The sequence below is a fragment of the Lampris incognitus genome, chromosome 3 (genome assembly GCF_029633865.1).
Source record: "Lampris incognitus isolate fLamInc1 chromosome 3, fLamInc1.hap2, whole genome shotgun sequence".
In the NCBI taxonomy this organism is placed as follows: domain Eukaryota; kingdom Metazoa; phylum Chordata; class Actinopteri; order Lampriformes; family Lampridae; genus Lampris; species Lampris incognitus.
Genome location: NC_079213.1, coordinates 113196156 through 113217627, shown reverse-complemented (window position 1 = coordinate 113217627; position 21472 = coordinate 113196156). Strand labels below are relative to the sequence as shown.

General features: G+C 47.4%; 1 protein-coding gene across 1 annotated transcript in view; it reads left to right on the top strand.

The window, feature by feature from the left end:
* The window catches only part of opa1 (OPA1 mitochondrial dynamin like GTPase), an 85145-nt gene that overhangs the window by 41625 nt on the left and 22048 nt on the right, over positions 1–21472 (top strand). Inside the window, exons 22-29 of the mRNA XM_056276129.1 lie at positions 278–443; positions 971–1123; positions 2753–2861; positions 5039–5118; positions 6428–6568; positions 7339–7455; positions 7981–8074; positions 9431–9541. Of these exons, the coding sequence (XP_056132104.1) occupies positions 278–443; positions 971–1123; positions 2753–2861; positions 5039–5118; positions 6428–6568; positions 7339–7455; positions 7981–8074; positions 9431–9541 (971 nt within the window). The remainder of the gene's footprint in view (positions 1–277; positions 444–970; positions 1124–2752; positions 2862–5038; positions 5119–6427; positions 6569–7338; positions 7456–7980; positions 8075–9430; positions 9542–21472) is intronic.

Here is a 21472-nt window from a genome sequence, read left to right as displayed (position 1 = left end):
CAAACTCTTAACACCTGTAAGAGCTTTCCATATCAGCTCCCAAAAATTAAGGAGCAGCAGAATAAAGAAGTCCCTCCTGTTAAAAGTGTTGCACTGAGTCTCAACATGTCTCCTTAGTGCTCCCTGCAAGCTCGTACCCTCTTAAATTTGTCCTCTAACCTTTCCTCTTGCATCATTTTTCTCTTGCTGTCAAGTGTGTGAATGAATGAAAACACGTGACACCCACCCCCTCTTGTGATATCTAAATGGCTGTGACCTGACCTTCGACCTTTCCTAGGGAGGCCATCCTGCAGAAGAAGCTGTGGGAGCGCGTGTCTACCCACGTTATCGAGAACATCTACCTGCCAGCTGCACAGACCATGAACCCGGGCACCTTCAACACCACCGTGGACATCAAGCTGAAACAGTGGACCGACAAACAGCTGCCTCACAAGGCGCTGGAGGTAAACGGACCCCTGGGTCAAAGCATGGATCCAAGCCTCCACCTGAACGTTAACTGGCAGATAAGATGTAATACAGCCTTAATTTATTCTATCCAGGAAATTAAGTCATGCATCATCAAGCAGACGGCAGAAACAAACACCAATGTAATAAGTAACACAACTGTTTTTCAGCTTACACATCATATAATAAAAAATAATGTTACGTTTGATTAACTGAATCAGAATCATGCACGCTCGAGGTGGTACATACACTGAGCTCGATGGCAGCAGAACTTGAGATTGTAATGGTTAACTGTCTGTTGCAGTGAGGCACGTAGCTTGGTCCGAATAATATAATTTTCTTGGTTGTTTAATAATTGCAGTAAATTTTCTCATTTAAAATGCTGCATGATTTTAAAAAAAAATTGTAACCCTTATGCATGTATCTGTGTAAACATAACTGCTTTAGAAACGTTCTAGAAAGGTCTTCCTGTTCAGGGTACCTGTATTCAGCTTATGTTGATGTAATGCCATCCTGCCACCACCAGGTTGCATGGGAGACGCTGCAGGAGGAGTTTGCCCGCTTCATGGCCGAATACAAGGGCAAAGACCAGGACGACATCTTCGACAAGCTGAAGGAGGCTGTGAAGGACGAGAGCATCAAGAGACACAAGTGGAACGAGAGGGCGATGGACAGCCTGGTAAACACACACACACAGTTAACCCATCCCAGTCAACCCGTCCCAGTCAACCCATCCCAGTTAACCCGTCCCAGTCAACTCATCCTAGTCAACCCATCCCAGTTAACCCTTCCCAGTTAACCCATCCCAGTTAACCCATCCCAGTCAACCCGTCCCAGTCAACCCATCCCAGTTAACCCATCCCAGTTAACCCGTCCCAGTCAACCCATCCCAGTCAACCCGTCCCAGTCAACCCGTCCCAGTTAACCCATCCCAGTTAACTCGTCCCAGTCAACCCATCCTAGTCAACCCATCCCAGTTAACCCATCCCAGTTAACCCGTCCCAGTCAACCCATCCCAGTTAACCCATCCCAGTTAACCCATCCCAGTCAACCCGTCCCAGTCAACCCATCCCAGTTAACCCATCCCAGTTAACTCGTCCCAGTCAACCCATCCTAGTCAACCCATCCCAGTTAACCCATCCCAGTCAACCCATCCCAGTTAAGTCGTCCTGGTCTACCTGTCCTGGTCTACCAGCACACAAGACCAACATCCACACTTTTGTCATTCAAGTGGCTGTGAAGGTTCCTGTGACCTCTTAGTTTGGAAGGAGTTCTGGAGAGCAACAGTATTTGGAAACACAGCAACAGGTGTTGAATTTAATTAGAGAAGGAGAGATGTAATATTTGAATAGCATGGTCAATAATTTTTATTTTTTTGGATTTTTTCCCCCTTTTTTCTCCCCAATTGTACTTGGCCAATTACCCCACTCTTTTCTTTTTTTTCTGCTCCACCCCCTCTGCTGATCCGGGGAGGGCTGCAGACTACCACATGCCTCCTCCCATACATGTGGAGTCGCCAGCCGCTTCTTTTCAACTGACAGTGAGGAGTTTCACCAGGGGGGACATAGCGCTTGGGAGGATCCCGCTACTCCCCCCAGTTCCCCCTCCCCCCCGAACAGGCGCCCCGACCAACTAGAGGAGGCGCTAGTGCAGCGACCAGGACACATACCCACATCCGGCTTCCCACCCTCAGACATGGCCAACTGTGTCTGTAGGGACGCTCGACCAAGCCGTAGGTAACACTGGGATTCGAACTGGCGATCCCCGTGTTGGTAGGCAACGGAATAGACCACCCTATGATCAGTAATTTTAGAGATGCAGAACCTAACCTGTGATATGTCAACTGTGCTGCCCCCAGTCTGGACAACAGAGGCAGAAAAATGACAGCTAATAAAAATTCTGTGGTAACAAATCGATCAATAGAAGTATAATGTAAAGACATGCAGCAAAGATCCTGAGTTGGAACTGAACCCTGGACTCTGAGATCAGGCCCCACACGGATACTTTCAGGACACCCTACGTGTTTTGAACAGCAGTGAAAAAATCTATTTTAGATCAACTGGTTTATTTATTAATTTAAAACTCTCTTGGTCGGTGGTTCTCATCCTCAGTTCTCGAATCACCCAGTACTGCTGATATTCTGTTCTCTCAGCTGCCAGTCAGGGCTTTAGACCTGATGGAACATGTGACAAATGAACTACCAGGTAAAATATAAAGCCAACAGTACGTGTGTGTGTGTGTGTGTCCCTCACTCTCTCTCTCTCTCTCTCTCTTTCTCTCTCACTCTCTCTCTCTCTCGCTCTCTCAGAGGGTGATCCAGCACAATGCTCTGGAGGATCGCTCCATCACAGACAAGCCCCAGTGGGACGCAGCTATCCAGTTTATGGAGGAGACCCTGCAGTCCCGTCTCAAAGACAGTACGTACTATAAGCCGTAATGGCTTCAGGCTGCCTTCTGTAGAATTTTCTAGGGATGCATGTTAAAAAGAAAACAAAATTTGGGTTCGACATTCACTCAAATTAACAAAGAGTCGATGTGTGCAGGGCTGAACAAATCTCACCAGCCAGACGATACCTGCATGAGTTCCACCTGTCTGGCGAGAGCTTAGGTAGTGGTTTTAGTCAAAAATCGATTATGTACTTCAGTGACTTGTCTACAAACTTGATATCTGACCCATTGCCACCAAATATTTAGTTGATCAATTCAAGTGCCATTATGAACGCTAAGTGTATTAGCTGACTGGTGTAGCCTTGAGCAAAAACTTATAGAGCCAAATGAAACTCGAGGTGTATAAAATGATGGAGGTGAATAAAGAAGAAGGCTACGGTCACACGTGCGCCAATGCCGGCAAATGACCATCGCCTGCCGAGGGGAAATTGGTATCTTGTCGTGCTGAATGTGGGCAGTACAGGATGTGACGCACACGGAAATGAGTTTGCTGGTTTGTAGTCCGTCTGAGTAGTTGTGGTTGACGATCACATATGAGTGGTCGTTGGTTTTGCGACAGGAAAAATGTACACTGAAGTCCAGAGAAAGATGAATAAATGTTTTCAATTGTCAAGAATTGACAAGAACAATCAAATGAAACAGACATTGCATGTCAACATTAAACATTTTCGTGATATTTTAGGATATGATCCAATCATTGCATTTTTTGCACTAAGAAATTATGAAAAAGAATGTTTTCTTTCTTTCCTATCTCTATCTCCAAACAAAATGAGTTCTCATCTCATCTCATCTCATCATCAGCCGCTTCTCCGGGGTCGGGTCGTGGTGGCAGCAAGCTAAGTAGGGCACTCCAGACATCCCTCTCCCCAGCAACGCCCTCCAGCTCCTCCGGATCCCAAGGTGTTCCCAAGCCAGATTAGGCATGTAGTCCCTCCAGCGAGTTCACGGTCTACCCCGGGGTCTCCTCCCAGTTGGACGTGCCCGGAAAACCTCCAAAGGAAGGCGCCCAGGAGGCATCCTAATCAGATGCCCGAACCACCTCAACTGGCTCCTTCTGATGTGAAGGAGCAGAGGCTCTACTCCGAGCTCCCTCCCGATGTCCGAGCTCCTCACCTTATCTCTAAGGTTGAGCCCAGACAGCCTACAGAGGAAAATCATTTCAGCCACTTGAATCCGCGATCTCACCCTTTTGGTCACTACCCAAAGCTGATGACCATAGGTGAGGGTTGGAACGAAGATTGACTAGTAAATTGAGAGCTTTGCCTTCTGGTTCAGCTCCCTCTTCACCACAACGGTCCGGTACAATTTCCACATTACTGCTGATGCTGCACCAGTCCACCTGTCAATCTCCCGCTCCATCCTACCCTCACTCGTGAACAAGACCTTGAGATACTTGAACTCCTTCACTTGAGGTAACAACTCATCCCCAACCCGGAGGGAGCAATCCACCATTTTTCAGTAGAGAACCACGGCCTCAGACTTGGAGGTGCTGACTCTCATCCCGGCCATTTCACGCTCAGCTGTAAACCGCCCCAGTGCGCGCTGGGGGTCGCGTTCTGATGAAGCCAACAAAACCACATCATCTGCAAAGAGCAGAGAGATGCAATTCTAAGGTTCCCAAAACGGACACACTCCTGACCTTGGCTGCGCCTTGAGACCCTGTCCATGAACATCACAAACAGAATTGGAGACAAGGGACAACCTTGGCGGAGTCCGACACCCACCGAAAACGTGTTTGACTTCTTGCCGAGAACGTGGACACAGCTCTCACTTTGGTTATACAAGGACCAGATGGCTTGTCTCACTTGTATATGTTATAATAGTTGTATGGACAATACAGAGGAAGAACATTGGTGTACAAGTTATATTTGTATACCGCAAAATGTGAATGGATGTTATTAATTTATTTACGTTCAGTGGCTGTCGGGAGACAGCCACTGCCGTGCCTACAGCCTTTAATCTTAACTATTTGCTAACCTGTCATAATGGTGTTTAGTATACTGGTGCATCTCAGCAGGGACAACCTAACAGCCCTGGGGGTCAGGGGGGCTTTACAGTCACATGGTGCTTTTAAGCACTTTGGATCTAAATCTACGCCAAATGACTTCCATGTTTTTTTTCCTCTGTCCATCCCCTCTCTCTCCAGCTGAGTCAGTCATCAGTGACATGGTGGGTCCAGACTGGAAGCAGCGGTGGCTGAACTGGAAGAACCGAACGCCAGAACAGGTCAGAGGTCATTGTCAAACACTTCCTGCTTCTGCACTGTTATTTTCTCATGATTCATAGTCTTCTACTGAAGTAAGATCCAGAAAATATTTTTGTTGAACATCATATTTGACCAAAGTATATTGAATATTAGATACTTTCAGTTTTTTCTTTGTCGACTAAAACACTAGAAGATACTTTCTACAACAGTTTTTACACGATAAGAGGAGAAGGAAGGGATTGTACAGGTAGCTTAAATTCATATTGATTTGTTTGAATTTGCAGTGACCGATGCAAAACAAGAGAATGCTTTCCAGAAAGGAACAGGACTGTAGCTTGATTTGGAAAGACTACAATTATTTTCAAAGAAAGTTGAATCAGTTCATCTGGACACGACTTTTATTGAGAGAGACGTTTCATCACTCATCTAATGCCCCTTTTCCACGACATGGTACCGGCTCGACTCGACTCAACTCAACTCAACCCGCAGAGTCGTTTTCCATCACCGTAACAGTACCCCTCAGTGTAGCTGGTCTGCACTGATTTTGGTACCCGCTCCAGTTTTTTTGGACCCTCGACAAAGGTGGTACCAGGAACGTGGTAACAGTTACCAAAATGCCGGTACTTTCCAGTAATGGAAAACGAAAAAATCAAGTCGAGTTGAGCCAGTACCATGTAATGGAAAAGGGGCATTAGATAACCTGTTCAGTCTCAACTGACTGCAGGTGTCCCCACCCTTATAAACAATACAGTAGCATAGCGACCCAAACCAACCACCAGTTTCATATGCAAATACGCATGACCATTAGCTAAAGTTTCAGTGGCCATGTGTACTGTTCACAGAGGAATGAGGAATGTTTGCAATCCCTCTTCATCTATGTGAAGAGGGAACGACCATCCCTAAACAGAGGGGGGGGGGGGGGGCTAAGAGTACATCTGTCACCATCTTACAATGCAACCATTCCCCAATCCTCTGAATAGTACACATGGCCATTGTAACTCTAAGTAGTGGTCACACCCATATTTGCATAAGAAACTGGTGGTTGGTTTGGGTCGTTATGCCACTGTATAGTTTATAAAGGTGGGATACCTGCAGTCAGGTGAGACTGAAGAGGTCACTTAGATGATGATGAAACGTTTCTCTCAATAAACGTTGTGTCCAGATGACCTGATTCAACCTTCTGTGATTTCCTTACCTGGATTACTGAGCATGCATAAAAAAACAAAACAAAAAACAAACTTTTTTTTTTTTTAATTTCAACAGCTTTGAAAACCCGACCCACAGTCACCCTGCAGGGGGCACTCACTCACTTCTCGTTGTCCTTTCCAGCACGTCCGAAATGAAACCAAACACGAGCTGGAGCGACTTCTGAAGCTCAACGAGGACCACACTGCCTACCTGGCCAATGACGAGGTCACCACCGTCCGCAAGAACCTGGAGGGGCGCAGTGTGGACGTCGACCCTGTTCTGGTATGATCAGAACATTTCATTTAGGTGGTGTAGCCACCGCAACGGCAGCATGAGCTTTGAGAAAAATATTTCATGTATAGGAAAATACCTGCAGAGAGCCGTTGTAGTGAAAGGTTCAGCCAGTTTGTATTAAAGGTATATATTTTCTATATATTTGAGCGTTCCTGTTAAAATTACAAAGAGCACTTATTCAGTTCTGTCTCTTCACCGTGAATTCAGTGGGTTCAGATGGGTTACACGATGTCATTATTAATCTGATCTTTGACTCCATTTTGTCACTCACTACATTTCACCGCTAACCGCTGCACGGGGGTGCAGTGGTCAGCGCGGTCGCCTCACAGCAAGAAGGTCCCGGGTTCGAGCCCCGGGGTAGTCCAACCTTGGGGGTCGTCCTCTGTGGGGAGTTTGCATGTTCTCCCGTGTCTGTGTGGGTTTCCTCCAGGGGCTCCGGTTTCCTCCCACAGTCCAAAGACATGTACATAGGTCAGGTGAATCAGCCGTACTAAATTGTTGACTGCTGGGATAGGCTCCATCATCCCCGTGACCCTGAGAGCAGGATAAGCGGTTTGGATAATGGATGGATGGACTACATTATAATACCTCGTAAATAGATCCATAAATCAGAGTAATCCTTGCAAACAGAGCGTTTGCTAAAACGGTATTGTGTCCATTTCCTTTTTGAGTTAAAGTTTTAAAGCATAAAAAAACACTGAACTGACTTGAAAGGTTTTTGACCTCCAGTGTGACTTGTTGACTTCCTGTCTGGTCAGATCAAGGACACTTGGCACCAGCTGTACCGCCGTCACTTCCTGCAGAAGGCTTTGACCCACTGCAACCTGTGTAAGAGAGGGTTCTACTACTACCAGAGACACTTTGTGGACTCAGAGGTGAGGCTCAGTGGTCGTCCTGTGGGAACGTCCTGTTGACTTTCTGCTCAGTAAAGTCCCTCTTCATGTCCAGCCCTCTTCGCAGCAGTGCTGGAGGTCATTACATGAGACGTCATCATCATTCTCCCTCCAGTAATACTCCAATTATACTCCAGTAATACTCCAATTATACTCCAGTCATACTCCAGTCATACTCATACTGCTGTCTTTGTTCTGTTGACCTTCTCACACTGATTTAATAAACACTGAGCAAAATGTTTAATATAATGAGCACACATTACTTGGATATGTATCTATTTATATTTATGTATCTACCAATGGCTCTATTTATATCTATTTAGTAATCTCTGTCCATCTATGTCTTTGTATTTACCGACTGTCAACTTGCACTTTGTGTTGCATCTTTGTGGCTTGTTGTCCAAACACATCAAGTCAGATTGCTGGTGATTGAAAACTTGACCGAAACATAAAATCCAGTCTGTGGTTCTGATTCTGATCTGTGTGTCTTGTCGCCCGCCGGTCCAGCTGGAGTGTAACGACGTGGTTTTGTTTTGGAGGATCCAAAGGATGCTGGGCATCACAGCCAACACCCTCCGCCAGCAGCTCACCAACACTGAGGGTAAGGATAGTGACTCCAGGTCTGCTGGATGATGGAGAGACTTTCACGTGGCAACTCAGGCTAAACAACAACCATCTCTAGCTTTGAGTACATCCTACAGCGGGGTCGTGGTGCTTCGAACCAGAGATGCTCTGTTTTTAATCGAGGACCGTCTCTGCTTCTAGCAGGACCTGATGCTTTTGCCAAAGCTTTGATAGCAGAAGTGGCTGATGAGTCTTCCCCGTCTACAGCTGGATCTGTCTGACTGTTTCTGTGTTTGTTATTATGTACTAAATCAAAAACAATGGATAGAACAGTTAGGGCTGCACAATATGATAAAAAAATCATATTGCTGTTATTTTGACACGTATTATGGTTGTGATGTGATTCACCATTAGTGAGAATAATTATATTTACTTATCAGTTTTCATTCTCTCTGAAAGAACTATGAAAATGATGATGGTTTGACATTTGTTGAGGTCTGTATCAAAGAAACAGGTTTTCTTACATCTGGAGAACCAGACCTGTAGGCCAGGGCCTGGAGAACCAGACCTGTAAGCCAGGGCCTGGAGAACCAGACCTGTAAGCCAGGGCCTGGAGAACCAGACCTGTCGGCCAGGGCCTGGAGAATCAGACCTGTAAGCCAGGGCCTGGAGAACCAGACCTGTAGGCCAGGGCCTCTCTGCAGCACTACACTACTTCATTTAGCATGGAGTTTTCTCACACATTTTACCTTTATCAAAACATTGCAGCTTCTAAGGGCATCCGGGTAGTGTAGCGGTCTATTCTGTTGCCTACCAACACAGGGATCGCCGGTTCAAATCCCCCATGTTACCTCTGACTTGGTCAGGCGTCCCTACAGACACAACTGTGCATGTCTGCTGGTCGGAGGCCAGATGTGGGTATATGTCCTGGTCACTGCACTAGCGCCTGCTCTGGTCAGTCGGGGCGCCTGTTTGGGGGGGAGGGGGAACTGGGGGGAATAGTGTGATCCTCCCACGTGCTACGTCCCCCTGGTGAAACTCCTCACTGTCAGGTGAAAAGAAGCAGCTGGTGACTCCACATGTATGGGAGGAGGCATGTGGTAGTCTGCAGCCCTCCCCGGATCAGCAGAGGGGGTGGAGCAGCGACTAGGAAAGCTCGGAAGAATGGGGTAATTGGCCAAGTACAATTAGGGAGAAAGGAGGGGGGACTGTGTGTAAATATGCTTCATAAGATTGAAGTCCTGTCCTGCACTGAAGTGAGTGGTATTAAACGTGGTCTTATAGCCACCATGGTCAGAAGATCAAGATGAAAATCCAGCGCATTGTTGTTGAATTGGGTATTGATGGAGAAATGTGTGTGTGTGTGTGTGTGTGTGTGTGTGGGCATGCTCAGTGCGTCGTCTAGAGAAGAATGTGAAGGAGGTGTTGGAGGACTTTGGAGAAGACACAGAGAAGAAGACACAGCTCATCACTGGACGCCGTGTCCAGCTGGCTGAAGATCTCAGTGAGTACTATAGATGCACACACATGCACACACACACACACACACTCATATAATCTCTTCTACAAACACACTTCTTTTCACTTGACGTCTACGTGTGCTGGGTCTGTGGAAGGAAGTACAGCTTATATTTTATATTTATATATTTTTTATTTCATATTTGACCTACTTTGGTTCTCCTTGCCCACTATGTCCTGTAGTCAGTTCCACCTTGGTGTTTGTATGTTTTGTCTTTGTGTGAGAGTTTCTATACTGGCTGCAGACGAATTACCCTGCAAGGGACAATAAAGAGACTTTGACTTTCCAGTAGATGACTGTGGAAAGAAGTACAGCTTCCAGTAGATGTATCTGTGGAAGGAAGTACAGCTTCCAGTAGATGTATTTGTGGAAGGAAGTACAGCTTCCAGTAGATGTGTGTGGAAGGAAGTACAGCTTCCAGTAGATGTGTGTGGAAGGAAGTACAGCTTCCAGTAGATGTGTGTGGAAGGAAGTACAGCTTCCAGTAGATGTGTGTGGAAGGAAGTACAGCTTCCAGTAGATGTATCTGTGGAAGGAAGTACAGCTTCCAGTAGATGTGTGTGGAAGGAAGTACAGCTTCCAGTAGATCTATTTGTGGAAGGAAGTACAGCTTCCAGTAGATGTGTGTGGAAGGAAGTACAGCTTCCAGTAGATGGCAGCGGTGCTCCAGGAAAGTGTGTTGTTGGGTTTGGAGGCAGTGATTGGGTGAAATGATGTGACACTGGAGGAGATCAGCCATTTGGTCTTCGCTTGTGTTGTGTTCTTTAAGATGTGTAACATGCAGTGAGTTTGTATGTAGTGATCCCACTGTACTGCACTACACTACTGTACTGTACTGCACTGTACTGCACTACACTGTACTGTACTGTACTGCACTGTACTGTACTGCACTGTACTGTACTGTACTGCACTACACTGTACTGTACTGTACTGTACTGTACTGCACTGCAGGAACCTGCAACTGTGACCTGCTCATCACACTTAACACATTACAACTGTTACATGGTACACTTTATGTGTTCTGTCTGTCTGTCTGTCTGTCTGTGTGTGTGTGTGTGTGTGTGTGTGTGTGTGTCTCTCTCTCGCTCTGTGTGTGTGTGTGTGTGTGTGTGTGTGTGTGTGTGTGTGTGTGTGTGTCTCTCTCGCTCTGTGTGTGTGTGTGTGTGTGTGTGTGTGTGTGTGTGTGTGTCTCTCTCTCTCTCTCTCCGTGTCTGTCTCTCTCTCTCTTTGTTTAAAAAGTAGTGTAGGGTGGACTAATTCATCCGTCATGTGTGAAGTATAAGTGAACTGCAGGCAGCAGTCTGTACTGTAGAGTACACATGGTGCATGATATACAGCAGCAGTCTGTACTGCAGAGTACACATGGTGCATGTAATACAGCATGTATTACACGTGTTACATGTAATACAGCCAGTCTTCATGTGTTCATACTCTGCTGGACAGTCTGGCTTCAGCAGACACTACACAACACCAGTACAGCGAGAGGACAACAGTCAAGACCTGTGTCTCTAAATGCTGTGTGTGTGTGTGTGTGTGTGTGTGTGTGTGTGTGTGTGTCAGTCAGAGAGAGAGAGCTCTATTTGGAGTATATGGGAGGGATATAGCTACAGTGAGTCAAACAACCAGCATCACTGCTGGTAACCAAAGAGCCTGGGAGACAATTCCTGTGTGATCAGCCACACACATACACACACACACACACACACACACACACACACACACACACACACACACACACAAACTTAAGCAAATACCTGAACATATGTGCACATACACACATCTTTAAACACACATACAGATGTACATAGACACATACTTCCACAAACACACATGCACAGATACCAGTAACCCCCCCCCCCAGATAATAATTGTTAGTAATAACGGGCTTTGTCATCACCGACAAGTCCAGACGTGTGAAGTTGAACTAATGTGTGTCTGTAAGGGCTCCTGCTTTAGCTGCTGCCCCTCCATCAGCACACTCCTCCATCAGTACTCTCCTCCATCAGTACACTCCCCCTGTTTATTTTTCTTTTCAAACTGTATTCATCCATGATGACTAAACACACACCTCTCTCTCTCTCTCTCTCTCTCTCTCTCTCTCTCTCTCTCTCTCTCTCTCTCTCTCTCTCTCTCTCTCTCTCTCTCTCTCTCTCATTGTGCTCTCTCTCTCTCTCTCTCTCTCTCTCTCTCTCTCATTGTGCTCTGTCCTAATCTAAACTCTGAATCACAACTATGTGGGCTGCACACATAACCACAGCCTTCTGCTGCTGCCGTGTGCAACTCCACCCCACTAATAAGGGCTGATTAGTGCCTTGCTCAAAGGCATGTTGCCAGTTTAATGTATAATTTAAGGTTTCCAGTTTAAGTGATATGGATACAAATTTACTCGTGTGGTTACATATGTAAATTTGTATCCACATGTGTAAATTTGTATCCACACGTGGGCATGTGCACAGCTGCACAGATGTGTGCAAGTTCCTCCCTCATCCATTCACATGGACTCAAACATGTATGGGTCAGATTGGATATTATTTGAATATAACTTAAGCTGGGAAGTTGTCAGTTCAAATCCCTCAGGGCCCTGACACACCAGCTTGGCTGTCGGCCAGCGTTGGGCCGTCGGTGAGTGTCTGTGACCCTAGTTTTTGCAGTGTGTCCCGCACTGTCGGCACTAGTCGGACCCCTGTCGGCAGCTTTTTGGCCGATTCAGCATGTTGACTCGGCGGTGGAGGCTGTCAGTGAGAGAGAGCCCTCTGATTGGCTGTTCAGCTTAGTGAATCTGTGCAGGACCTACATGCTAGTTGGTCGTAAGCTGTAGTCTTTGCGGTGTGCTACTTTTTGGCCCAGACGGCAGGCGACGTCAGGCAACGCAACAGTCGGCCTTCGTCGCCGCTAGTCGGTTTGGTGTGTCTGGGCCCTGAGACAACCAAGAAACTATCAATACCGACAACATGCCCTTGAGCAAGGCCACTGTCACGCTGTCACAACACAATGTTGCCTCTCTCAGTGCCACCCACACACTGACATGCACACACTCTTTATCCCGCTGTAGAGATATTGTTCCCTGCTGGATGTGGGCTTCCTGCCAGCCTGATAGGGGGCTGCTGTGTGAAAGAGGAAAGGCTTTGACTGCTTCTTGTATCTGCATGTGTGTGTTTGTATACAGTGGTGGTGGTGTGTTAAACGAACTCACACATACTTTTGTACAGGTTATATGTTGGTTTACCCACTTGACTATATGTCTGCTATGTCTCACACACACACACACACACACCTCCAGTCCTTATTTGTTAGGTAGAGGCAAACAGGGACTGGCTTCACTTCTTCTTGCTTGGAGTAATACTAGCCTAGGGGGCTGCAGAAAACACACACACACACACACAGTGTGGAACTTGCCTGGCCTTGCATGGCCCACAAAACAAGTTTGTCCCGAATCATCTCAGACCTCCCTCCACTTGAAGACTCATCTCGGGGGGATATGGGAATGTGGTTAGAATCTTCCCAGGGATCTATATGGCTGACACACACACACACACACACACACACACACACACACACACACACACACACACACACACACACACACACACACACACACACACAACCAGTTTCTTTTACGATATGCTGATGACTCCACCTTACTACCTCTGCTGACTGACAGCGATGACCCCAGACTGGACGAGTCTGATGTAGATTAACTCACTGAAAGTGTCTCCAGTGACGATTCACAACGTAGAAATTAAACCAGTCTCTTCATACAAATGGCTGGGCATGATGATAGACGTCATCCTATCACGGACTCCTCATCTAGAATATTTGTCAGAAGATACAGCAGCTCAGTTACTTGCTTCGTAGACTGGGATCTTTTGGAGCCAGTAGCCGTATTATTTTTCTGTTTTTTTAATGTCAGTCATTCAGAGCATCATGCTGTGCAGCAGTACGGCCTGGCTCAGCAGCCTGTCTGTGAAACTTAAGGGACCAGACACACCAAGCCAACATCAGAGAACTAGTGGTGATGAAGGCCGACTGTTGCGTCGCCTCACGTCGCCTGCATCTGGGCCAGAAAGTAGCACTTGAACACAAGGCAAAGACTACAGCTGACAGCCAACTAGCATGTACGTTCTGCGCCTGCATGAGAGGAAGTAACTCTCCATAACAGCAGGTGGCGGTAATCTGTATTCATCATTCAAAATTTGAAACCGGAAGACCCAGGGCTGCGGACATTCAAACTGTAAACAAAGCAGAGTTTGCTTACAGTTTTCACTCTGGCTCACTACAGAACTACAGACAGTGTGGTAATGTGGCTGCTTCTGATCCAGACGGTGTGGTAATGTAGCTGCTTCTGATCCAGACGGTGTGGTAGCGTAGCTGCTTCTGATCCAGACGGTGTGGTAATGTAGCTGCTGCTGATCCAGACGGTGTGGTAGTGTGGCTGCTTCTGATCCAGACGGTGTGGTAATGTAGCTGCTGCTGATCCAGACGGTGTGGTAGTGTGGCTGCTTCTGATCCAGACGGTGTGGTAATGTAGCTGCTTCTGATCCAGACGGTGTGGTAGTGTGGCTGCTTCTGATCCAGACAGTGTGGTAATGTAGCTGCTTCTGATCCAGACGGTGTGGTAATGTGGCTGCTTCTGATCCAGACGGTGTGGTAATGTAGCTGCTTCTGATCCAGACGGTGTGGTAGCGTAGCTGCTTCTGATCTAGACAGTGTGGTAATGTAGCTGCTTCGGATCTAGACGGTGTGGTAGTGTAGCTGCTTCTGATCCAGACAGTGTGGTAATGTAGCTGCTTCTGATCTAGACGGTGTGGTAATGTAACTGCTTCTGATCCAGACGGTGTGGTAATGTAGCTGCTTCTGATCCAGACGGTGTGGTAATGTAGCTGCTTCTGATCCAGACGGTGTGGTAATGTGGCTGCTTCTGATCCAGACGGTGTGGTAATGTAGCTGCTTCTGATCTAGACGGTGCGGTAATGTAGCTGCTTCTGATCCAGACGGTGTGGTAATGTAACTGCTTCTGATCCAGACGGTGTGGTAATGTAACTGCTTCTGATCCAGACGGTGTGGTAATGTAACTTTCTCTGATCCAGACGATGTGGTAATGTAACTTCTTCTGATCCAGACGGTGTGGTAATGTAACTGCTTCTGATCCAGACGGTGTGGTAATGTAACTGCTTCTGATCCAGACGGTGTGGTAATGTAACTGCTTCTGATCCAGACGGTGTGGTAATGTAGTTGATTCTGATCCAGACGGTGTAGTAATGTAGTTGATTCTGATCCAGACGGTGTGGTAATGTAGTTGATTCTGATCCAGACGGTGTGGTAATGTAGCTGCTTCTGATCCAGACGGTGTGGTAATGTAGTTGATTCTGATCCAGACGGTGTGGTAATGTAGCTGCTTCTGATCCAGACGGTGTGGTAATGTAGTTGATTCTGATCCAGACGGAGTGGTAATGTAGCTGCTTCTGATCCAGACGGTGTGGTAATGTATAAATGCTGCTGATCCAGACGGTGTGGTAATGTAGCTGCTTCTGATCCAGACGGTGTGGTAATGTATAAATGCTGCTGATCCAGACGGTGTGGTAATGTAGCTGCGTCTGATCCAGACGGTGTGGTAATGTAGCTGCTTCTGATCCAGACGGTGTGGTAATGTAACTGCTGCTGATCCAGACGGTGTGGTAATGTAGCTGCTTCTGATCCAGACGGTGTGGTAATGTGGCTGCTTCTGATCCAGACGGTGTGGTAATGTGGCTGCCTCTGATCCAGACGGTGTGGTAATGTAGCTGCTTCTGATCCAGACAGTGTGGTAATATAACTGCTTCTGATCCAGACGGTGTGGTAATGTGGCTGCTTCTGATCCAGACGGTGTGGTAATGTAGCTGCTTCTGATCCAGAGTACATCTGATAAAGATGTGACGTGTGAAAATATTAGCTTCTTGAAATGTTCAGCTGAGATGAAGATGAAAAATGAGAAGAGCCTTCTGTGTATGTGTGGCCTCTTGACTTCGTCGTTTGCTTGCTTTCATAACTTCCGTGCACTGACTCGCTAAGCTGAACAGCTAATCATAGTGATCTCTCATCGACAGGCCCCGCTGCCAATTCAACAAGCTGAATCGCCCAAAAAGCTGCCGACAGGGGTCCAACTAGTGCCAACGGTATGGGACACACCGCAAAAACTAGGGCCACAGACATTCACCGACGGCACTGACATTGGCCGACAGCCGACTGTTGGCCTGGTGTGTCGCGAGCTTAAAACTAAACTATACAATCAGATCCAGATCTGAACGAGACTATTGGTCAGCCTGTGGCGGCACACTCCTTTCAAGGCACTCACAACAAGAGCAGGCTCAGACGTGCTGACAGCATCACTTCTGTCTCCCCACAGCTTTCTTTCTTTCTTTCTTTTTTTCTTTCTTTCTTTATTATATTGATTGATTGATTTTTCCACCTTTCTCTCCCCAATTGTACCTGGCCAATCACCCTGCTCTCCGTGCCGTCCCGGTCTCTGCTCCACCCCCTCTGCTGATCCGGGGAGGGCTGCAGACTACCACATGCCTCCTCCCATACATGTGGAGTCGCCAGCCGTTTCTTTTCACCTGACAGTGAGGAGTTTCACAGGGGGATGTATCGCGTGGGAGGATCACACTATTTCCCCCAGCTCCCCCCCCCCCGAACAGGCGCCCCGACTGATCAGAGGAGGCGCTAGTGCATCGACCAGGACACATACCCACATCTGGCTTCCCACCTGCAGATACGGCCAATTGTGCCTGGAAGGACACCTGACCAAGCCGGAGGTAACATGGGGATTCGAACCGATGATCCCCGTGTTGGTAGGCAACAGAGTAGACCGCTATGCTACCCGGACTCCCCCCTCCCCACATCTTTTAAATGGAGAATACCAGCACCTGCTCTCAGATAGGCCATTTAGGGTCCCTCCATTAACACGCCACAGGCTGAAGAATTCTGTTACAAGTCAGTCTGTCCTGTTGCTGAACCAAAGTCGGTGTGCTGCCCTCTGCCCTCTGAGTCAGAGGACATAGTGTCATGTGTGTGTTTGTCATGACTGCTTGATGTGTTTTGTACATATATGATAAGTGTGGCCCTGTGGTGGTGTGGCGGCCTGTCCAGGGTGTCTCCCCGCCTGCCGCCCAGTGACTGCTGGGAGAGGCTCCAGCATCCCGCCGACCCTGAGAGCAGGACAAGTGGTTCGGATAATAGATGGATGGATGGATGACAAGTGTCACGTGAAACTTTGTGTTTAATTTGTGTTAAATCTCTTGAATGGAACTGCCTATGGATGAAAAAATGAATTTCAGTGCAAACTGACAAAAGTATTGGAGCTTATTGTGTGTATACACACACACACACACACACACACACACACACACACACACACACACACACACACACACACACACACGTATGTGCACAAGCTGGCTTTTACCTCTGCACAGGATTACTCTTTAATCCTGTGCAGAAGAAAACAGGTCTTCTTCTCTGGCTTTTCTCGCCCGTGTAAGCTGCGCCGCGTCCAGGGCGTAAAACGTGCTTCATGTCTTTCATCAGTTTAATTTGAAATGTTCTTCAGATGAGATTTAGTGTTGGCCAGCTCTAACGACACGGCCGTGTCAGGTCAAGAGTTTTTCCACCCGGGGAGTTTCTCTCCCACTCTCCCCTTCTGTCAGCCGTCAAAGGGAATTAGAGGGTGTGGGGAGGATGTGGGTCATTAGCCGTCTGACACTTCGCACAGGGCTTTCTGTATATCACGCTGCCTACACCCTCTGTGTGTGCATGTGTGTGTGTATGTGCGTGTGTGTGTGTGTGTGTGTGTGTGTGTGCGCGTGTGGGGGCTTGTGGGTTCTTCACAGTAAATGACCAAACTGACTGGCTGACGACGTGACACGGCTCAGAGCACCAAGCGAACGCACTTCCTGGAAGCAAAGATCTCCCTGTGGGAAAGTTCCCATCCTGAAAGTTTGCCGTTCTTTATCCTGGACCAGTCCTTCTGGACCAGTCCCTCTGGGAGCTGTTCTTTATCCTGGGCCAGTCCCTCTGGACCAGTCCCTCTGGGAGCTGTTCTTTATCCTGGACCAGTCCCTCTGGGAGCTGTTCTTTATCCTTGGCCAGTCCCTCTGGACCAGTCCCTCTGGGAGCTGTTCTTTTATCCTGGACCAGTCCCTCTGGGAGCTGTTCTTTATCCTGGGCCAGTCCCTCTGGACCAGTCCCTCTGGGAGCTGTTCTTTATCCTGGACCAGTTCCTCTGGACCAGTCCCTCTGGGAGCTGTTCTTTATCCTGGACCAGTTCCTCTGGACCAGTCCCTCTGGGAGCTGTTCTTTATCCTGGACCAGTCCCTCTGGGAGCTGTTCTTTATCCTGGACCAGTCCCTTTGGGAGCTGTTCTTTATCCTGGACCAGTCCCTTTGGGAGCTGTTCTTTTATCCTTGGCCAGTCCCTCTGGACCAGTCCCTCTGGGAGCTGTTCTTTATCCTGGACCAGTTCCTCTGGACCAGTCCCTCTGGGAGCTGTTCTTTTATCCTGGACCAGTCCCTCTGGGAGCTGTTGTTTATCCTGGGCCAGTCCCTCTGGACCAGTCCCTCTGGGAGCTGTTCTTTATCCTGGACCAGTTCCTCTGGACCAGTCCCTCTGGGAGCTGTTCTTTATCCTGGACCAGTTCCTCTGGACCAGTCCCTCTGGGAGCTGTTCTTTATCCTGGACCAGTCCCTTTGGGAGCCGTTCTTTATCCTGGACCAGTCCCTTTGGGAGCTGTTCTTTTATCCTTGGCCAGTCCCTCTGGACCAGTCCCTCTGGGAGCTGTTCTTTATCCTGGACCAGTTCCTCTGGACCAGTCCCTCTGGGAGCTGTTCTTTATCCTGGACCAGTCCCTTTGGGAGCTGTTCTTTATCCTGGACCAGTCCCTTTGGGAGCTGTTCTTTTATCCTTGGCCAGTTCCTCTGGACCAGTCCCTCTGGGAGCTGTTCTTTATCCTGGACCAGTCCCTCTGGACCAGTCTCTCTGGGAAGCTGTCAGTTCTCCGTACAGGTTCACATTATTTCTTTATTAGTAAGTGTGTCCAGGTGCTGCTCTGCTCCAGTCTTCTTCACTCTGATCAGAATCAGAAACACTTTCGTTGTCGTTTCTCCCAGCCCACGGCAGTACAACACAAAGACAAAAACACACATCCAAGAACTACAAGAACACACATACCCAAACTAACACACATGTCCAAACTAAACTAAAAAAAAATCACTGTCCAGGAGAACGAACGCCAGTCAGGATGACTGTTGGAACTGCCGGTCTGCATGGGCTAGCAGTTAGCTTAGCCTGTCCTGCTTCCACCTCCTGTCAGACCGCGCTCGGTGTTTCCTCTTTGGACGCAGCTGTGGTCAGGGCCATGGTTCTTTGGTCCGGGGAGGGCTGCAGACTACCACATGTCCCCCCTGATACATGTGGAGTCACCAGCCGCTTCTTTTCACCTGACAGTGAGGAGTTTCACCAGGGGGACGTAGCGCGTCGGAGGATCACACTATTCCCCCCAGTTCCCCCTCCCCCCGAACAGACGCCCCACTGACCAGAGGAGGCGCTAGTGCAGCAACCAGGACACATACCCACATCCAGCTTCCCACCCACAGACATGGCCAACTGAGTCTGTAGGGACGCCCGACCAAGCCGGAGGTAACACAGGGATTCGAACCGGTGATCCCTGTGTTGGTAGGCAACGGAATAGACCGCCACGCTACCCGGAGATCCCATCCATCCTGACTCCCTAAGAAAACTACAGCCAAGTGGGGTCAACCACACACGCTTCTTTGCTATTGGTTGAGGCTGCGGATTCGCCGGTCAAAGTTGACCAAAGTTGAACTTGTGACACAAATTTTTCTCGCCAGCGGAAGTGAATGTTTTATTCGCCTCTTCACTTGCATAGAAGGAAGTGGACGGGAGGCAAATATTTGCCAGTGTTAATTTCACACTGATGTGGCCTGTTGTGATTGGTCAGTGATGAGTTTAAACACCAATGTGAACCTTAAAACGCACACAAACAAGAACAAACACAAACACACACCTGTGTGGTGCCTCTGCCCATGGTTACAAGGCTGAACAGGAAGAAAAATTCCACCAGTTTAACTCTGCATGTGTGTATGTGTACACAGGAGTGTGTGTGTGTGTGTGTGTGTGTGTGTGTGTGTGTGTGTGTGTGTGTGTGTGTGTGTGTGTGTGTTGAAACCTCAGTTTGGATATAATGAAATCCTCTCCCTAAGCGCTGTTCTTCCTCCTCCTCCCTGGGAAGGCAGAAGGTCAGAGGCCCTCGGGCCCTCAAAGCAGGACTCCACCTCTGAGGTCAGCAGGGTAACATACCACAGGCTACCTAATCCAGCTTCCCCCCCCCCCTCTCTCTCTCACACGCGCTCTCTCTCTCTCTGTCTCTCAGATGGTGTATAAGAGTATCGGGAATCCCCAGCTTCACCTACCAGCCCCTCCCTTTAGGTGGGGGTGGGGTGGGGTGGGGGGTGAACACACTTCTCTTAACAAAGGCAGATATGTGCCCCTGAGGGCAGTCTGGTGTTAAGAGGTATTTGCCCCTACTGGCAGACAGTCCCAGCATGCCTCAGGTTTCACACAGAGGTTAGGGGTGAGGGAGAGAGATGAAGAGAGAGAGAGAAAGATAGAGATCATATATATACATACATACATACATATATATATATATATATATATATATATATATATATGTGTGTGTGTGTGTGTGTGTGTGTGTGTGTGTGTATATAATGTGTGTGTGTGTGTATATATAATGTATGTGTGTGTGTATTGGCCATGTAGGTTTGCACTACATGGAATGTGACTGGTTTCGTGGCTCTCTCAGTTTAGTTAACATAGAATAACAACACTACAATACAACAATCTTCAGATATGGACACAAGGACTGACTTATACATAGAATAACAACACTACCACACAACAGTCTTCACATATATACACAAGGACTGACTTATACATAGAATAACAACACTACCACACAACAGTCTTCACATATATACACAAGGACTGACTTATACATAGAATAACAACACTACCACACAACAACCTTCACATATATACACAAGGACTGACTTATACAGGTGAAATAAGAGGTGATAAGGTGCAGTGGTGCAGAGAATATATCAGAGATGCTGAAATACATGTTAGCAGCTTACTGACATACATGCCTGAGGTAGATGTACATGACAGAGTGTACCAGTATACGTACAATGTACAGTACAGTATACACAACATGTACAGTACAGTATATACAACATATACAGTACAGTATATACAACATGTACAGTACAGTATATACTACATGCACAGTACATTAAAACAACATATACAGTACAGTATATACAACATGTACAGTACAGTATACACAACATGTACAGTACAGTATATACTATATGTACAGTACAGTATATACAACATATACAGTACAGTATATACAACATGTACAGTACAGTATACACAACATGTACAGTATATACTACATGTACATTACAGTATATACTATATGTACAGTACAGTATATACAACATGTACAGTACAGTATGTACAACATGTACAGTACAGTATATACTACATGGTTGGATGTATTGACAGTATTAAGTGTTCATTTGAATGACAGCCTGTGGAAAGAAACTGTTTTTATATCTGGTTGTTTTGGGGTTCAGTGCTCTGTAGCGCCTACCAGAGGGGAGGAATTGGAACAGGTTGTGACCAGGGTGTGATGGGTCTGCAGTGATGTTGCCTGCCCATCTCCTGAGTCTGGAGGTGTATAAGTCCTGAATGGAGGGCAGGTTGGCACCATTGAGTTTCTCTGCAGACCTAAACTGTCTGTTGTAGTCCGTCCCTGTCCTGTTTGGTGGCTGATCCAGACCAGACAGTGGTGGA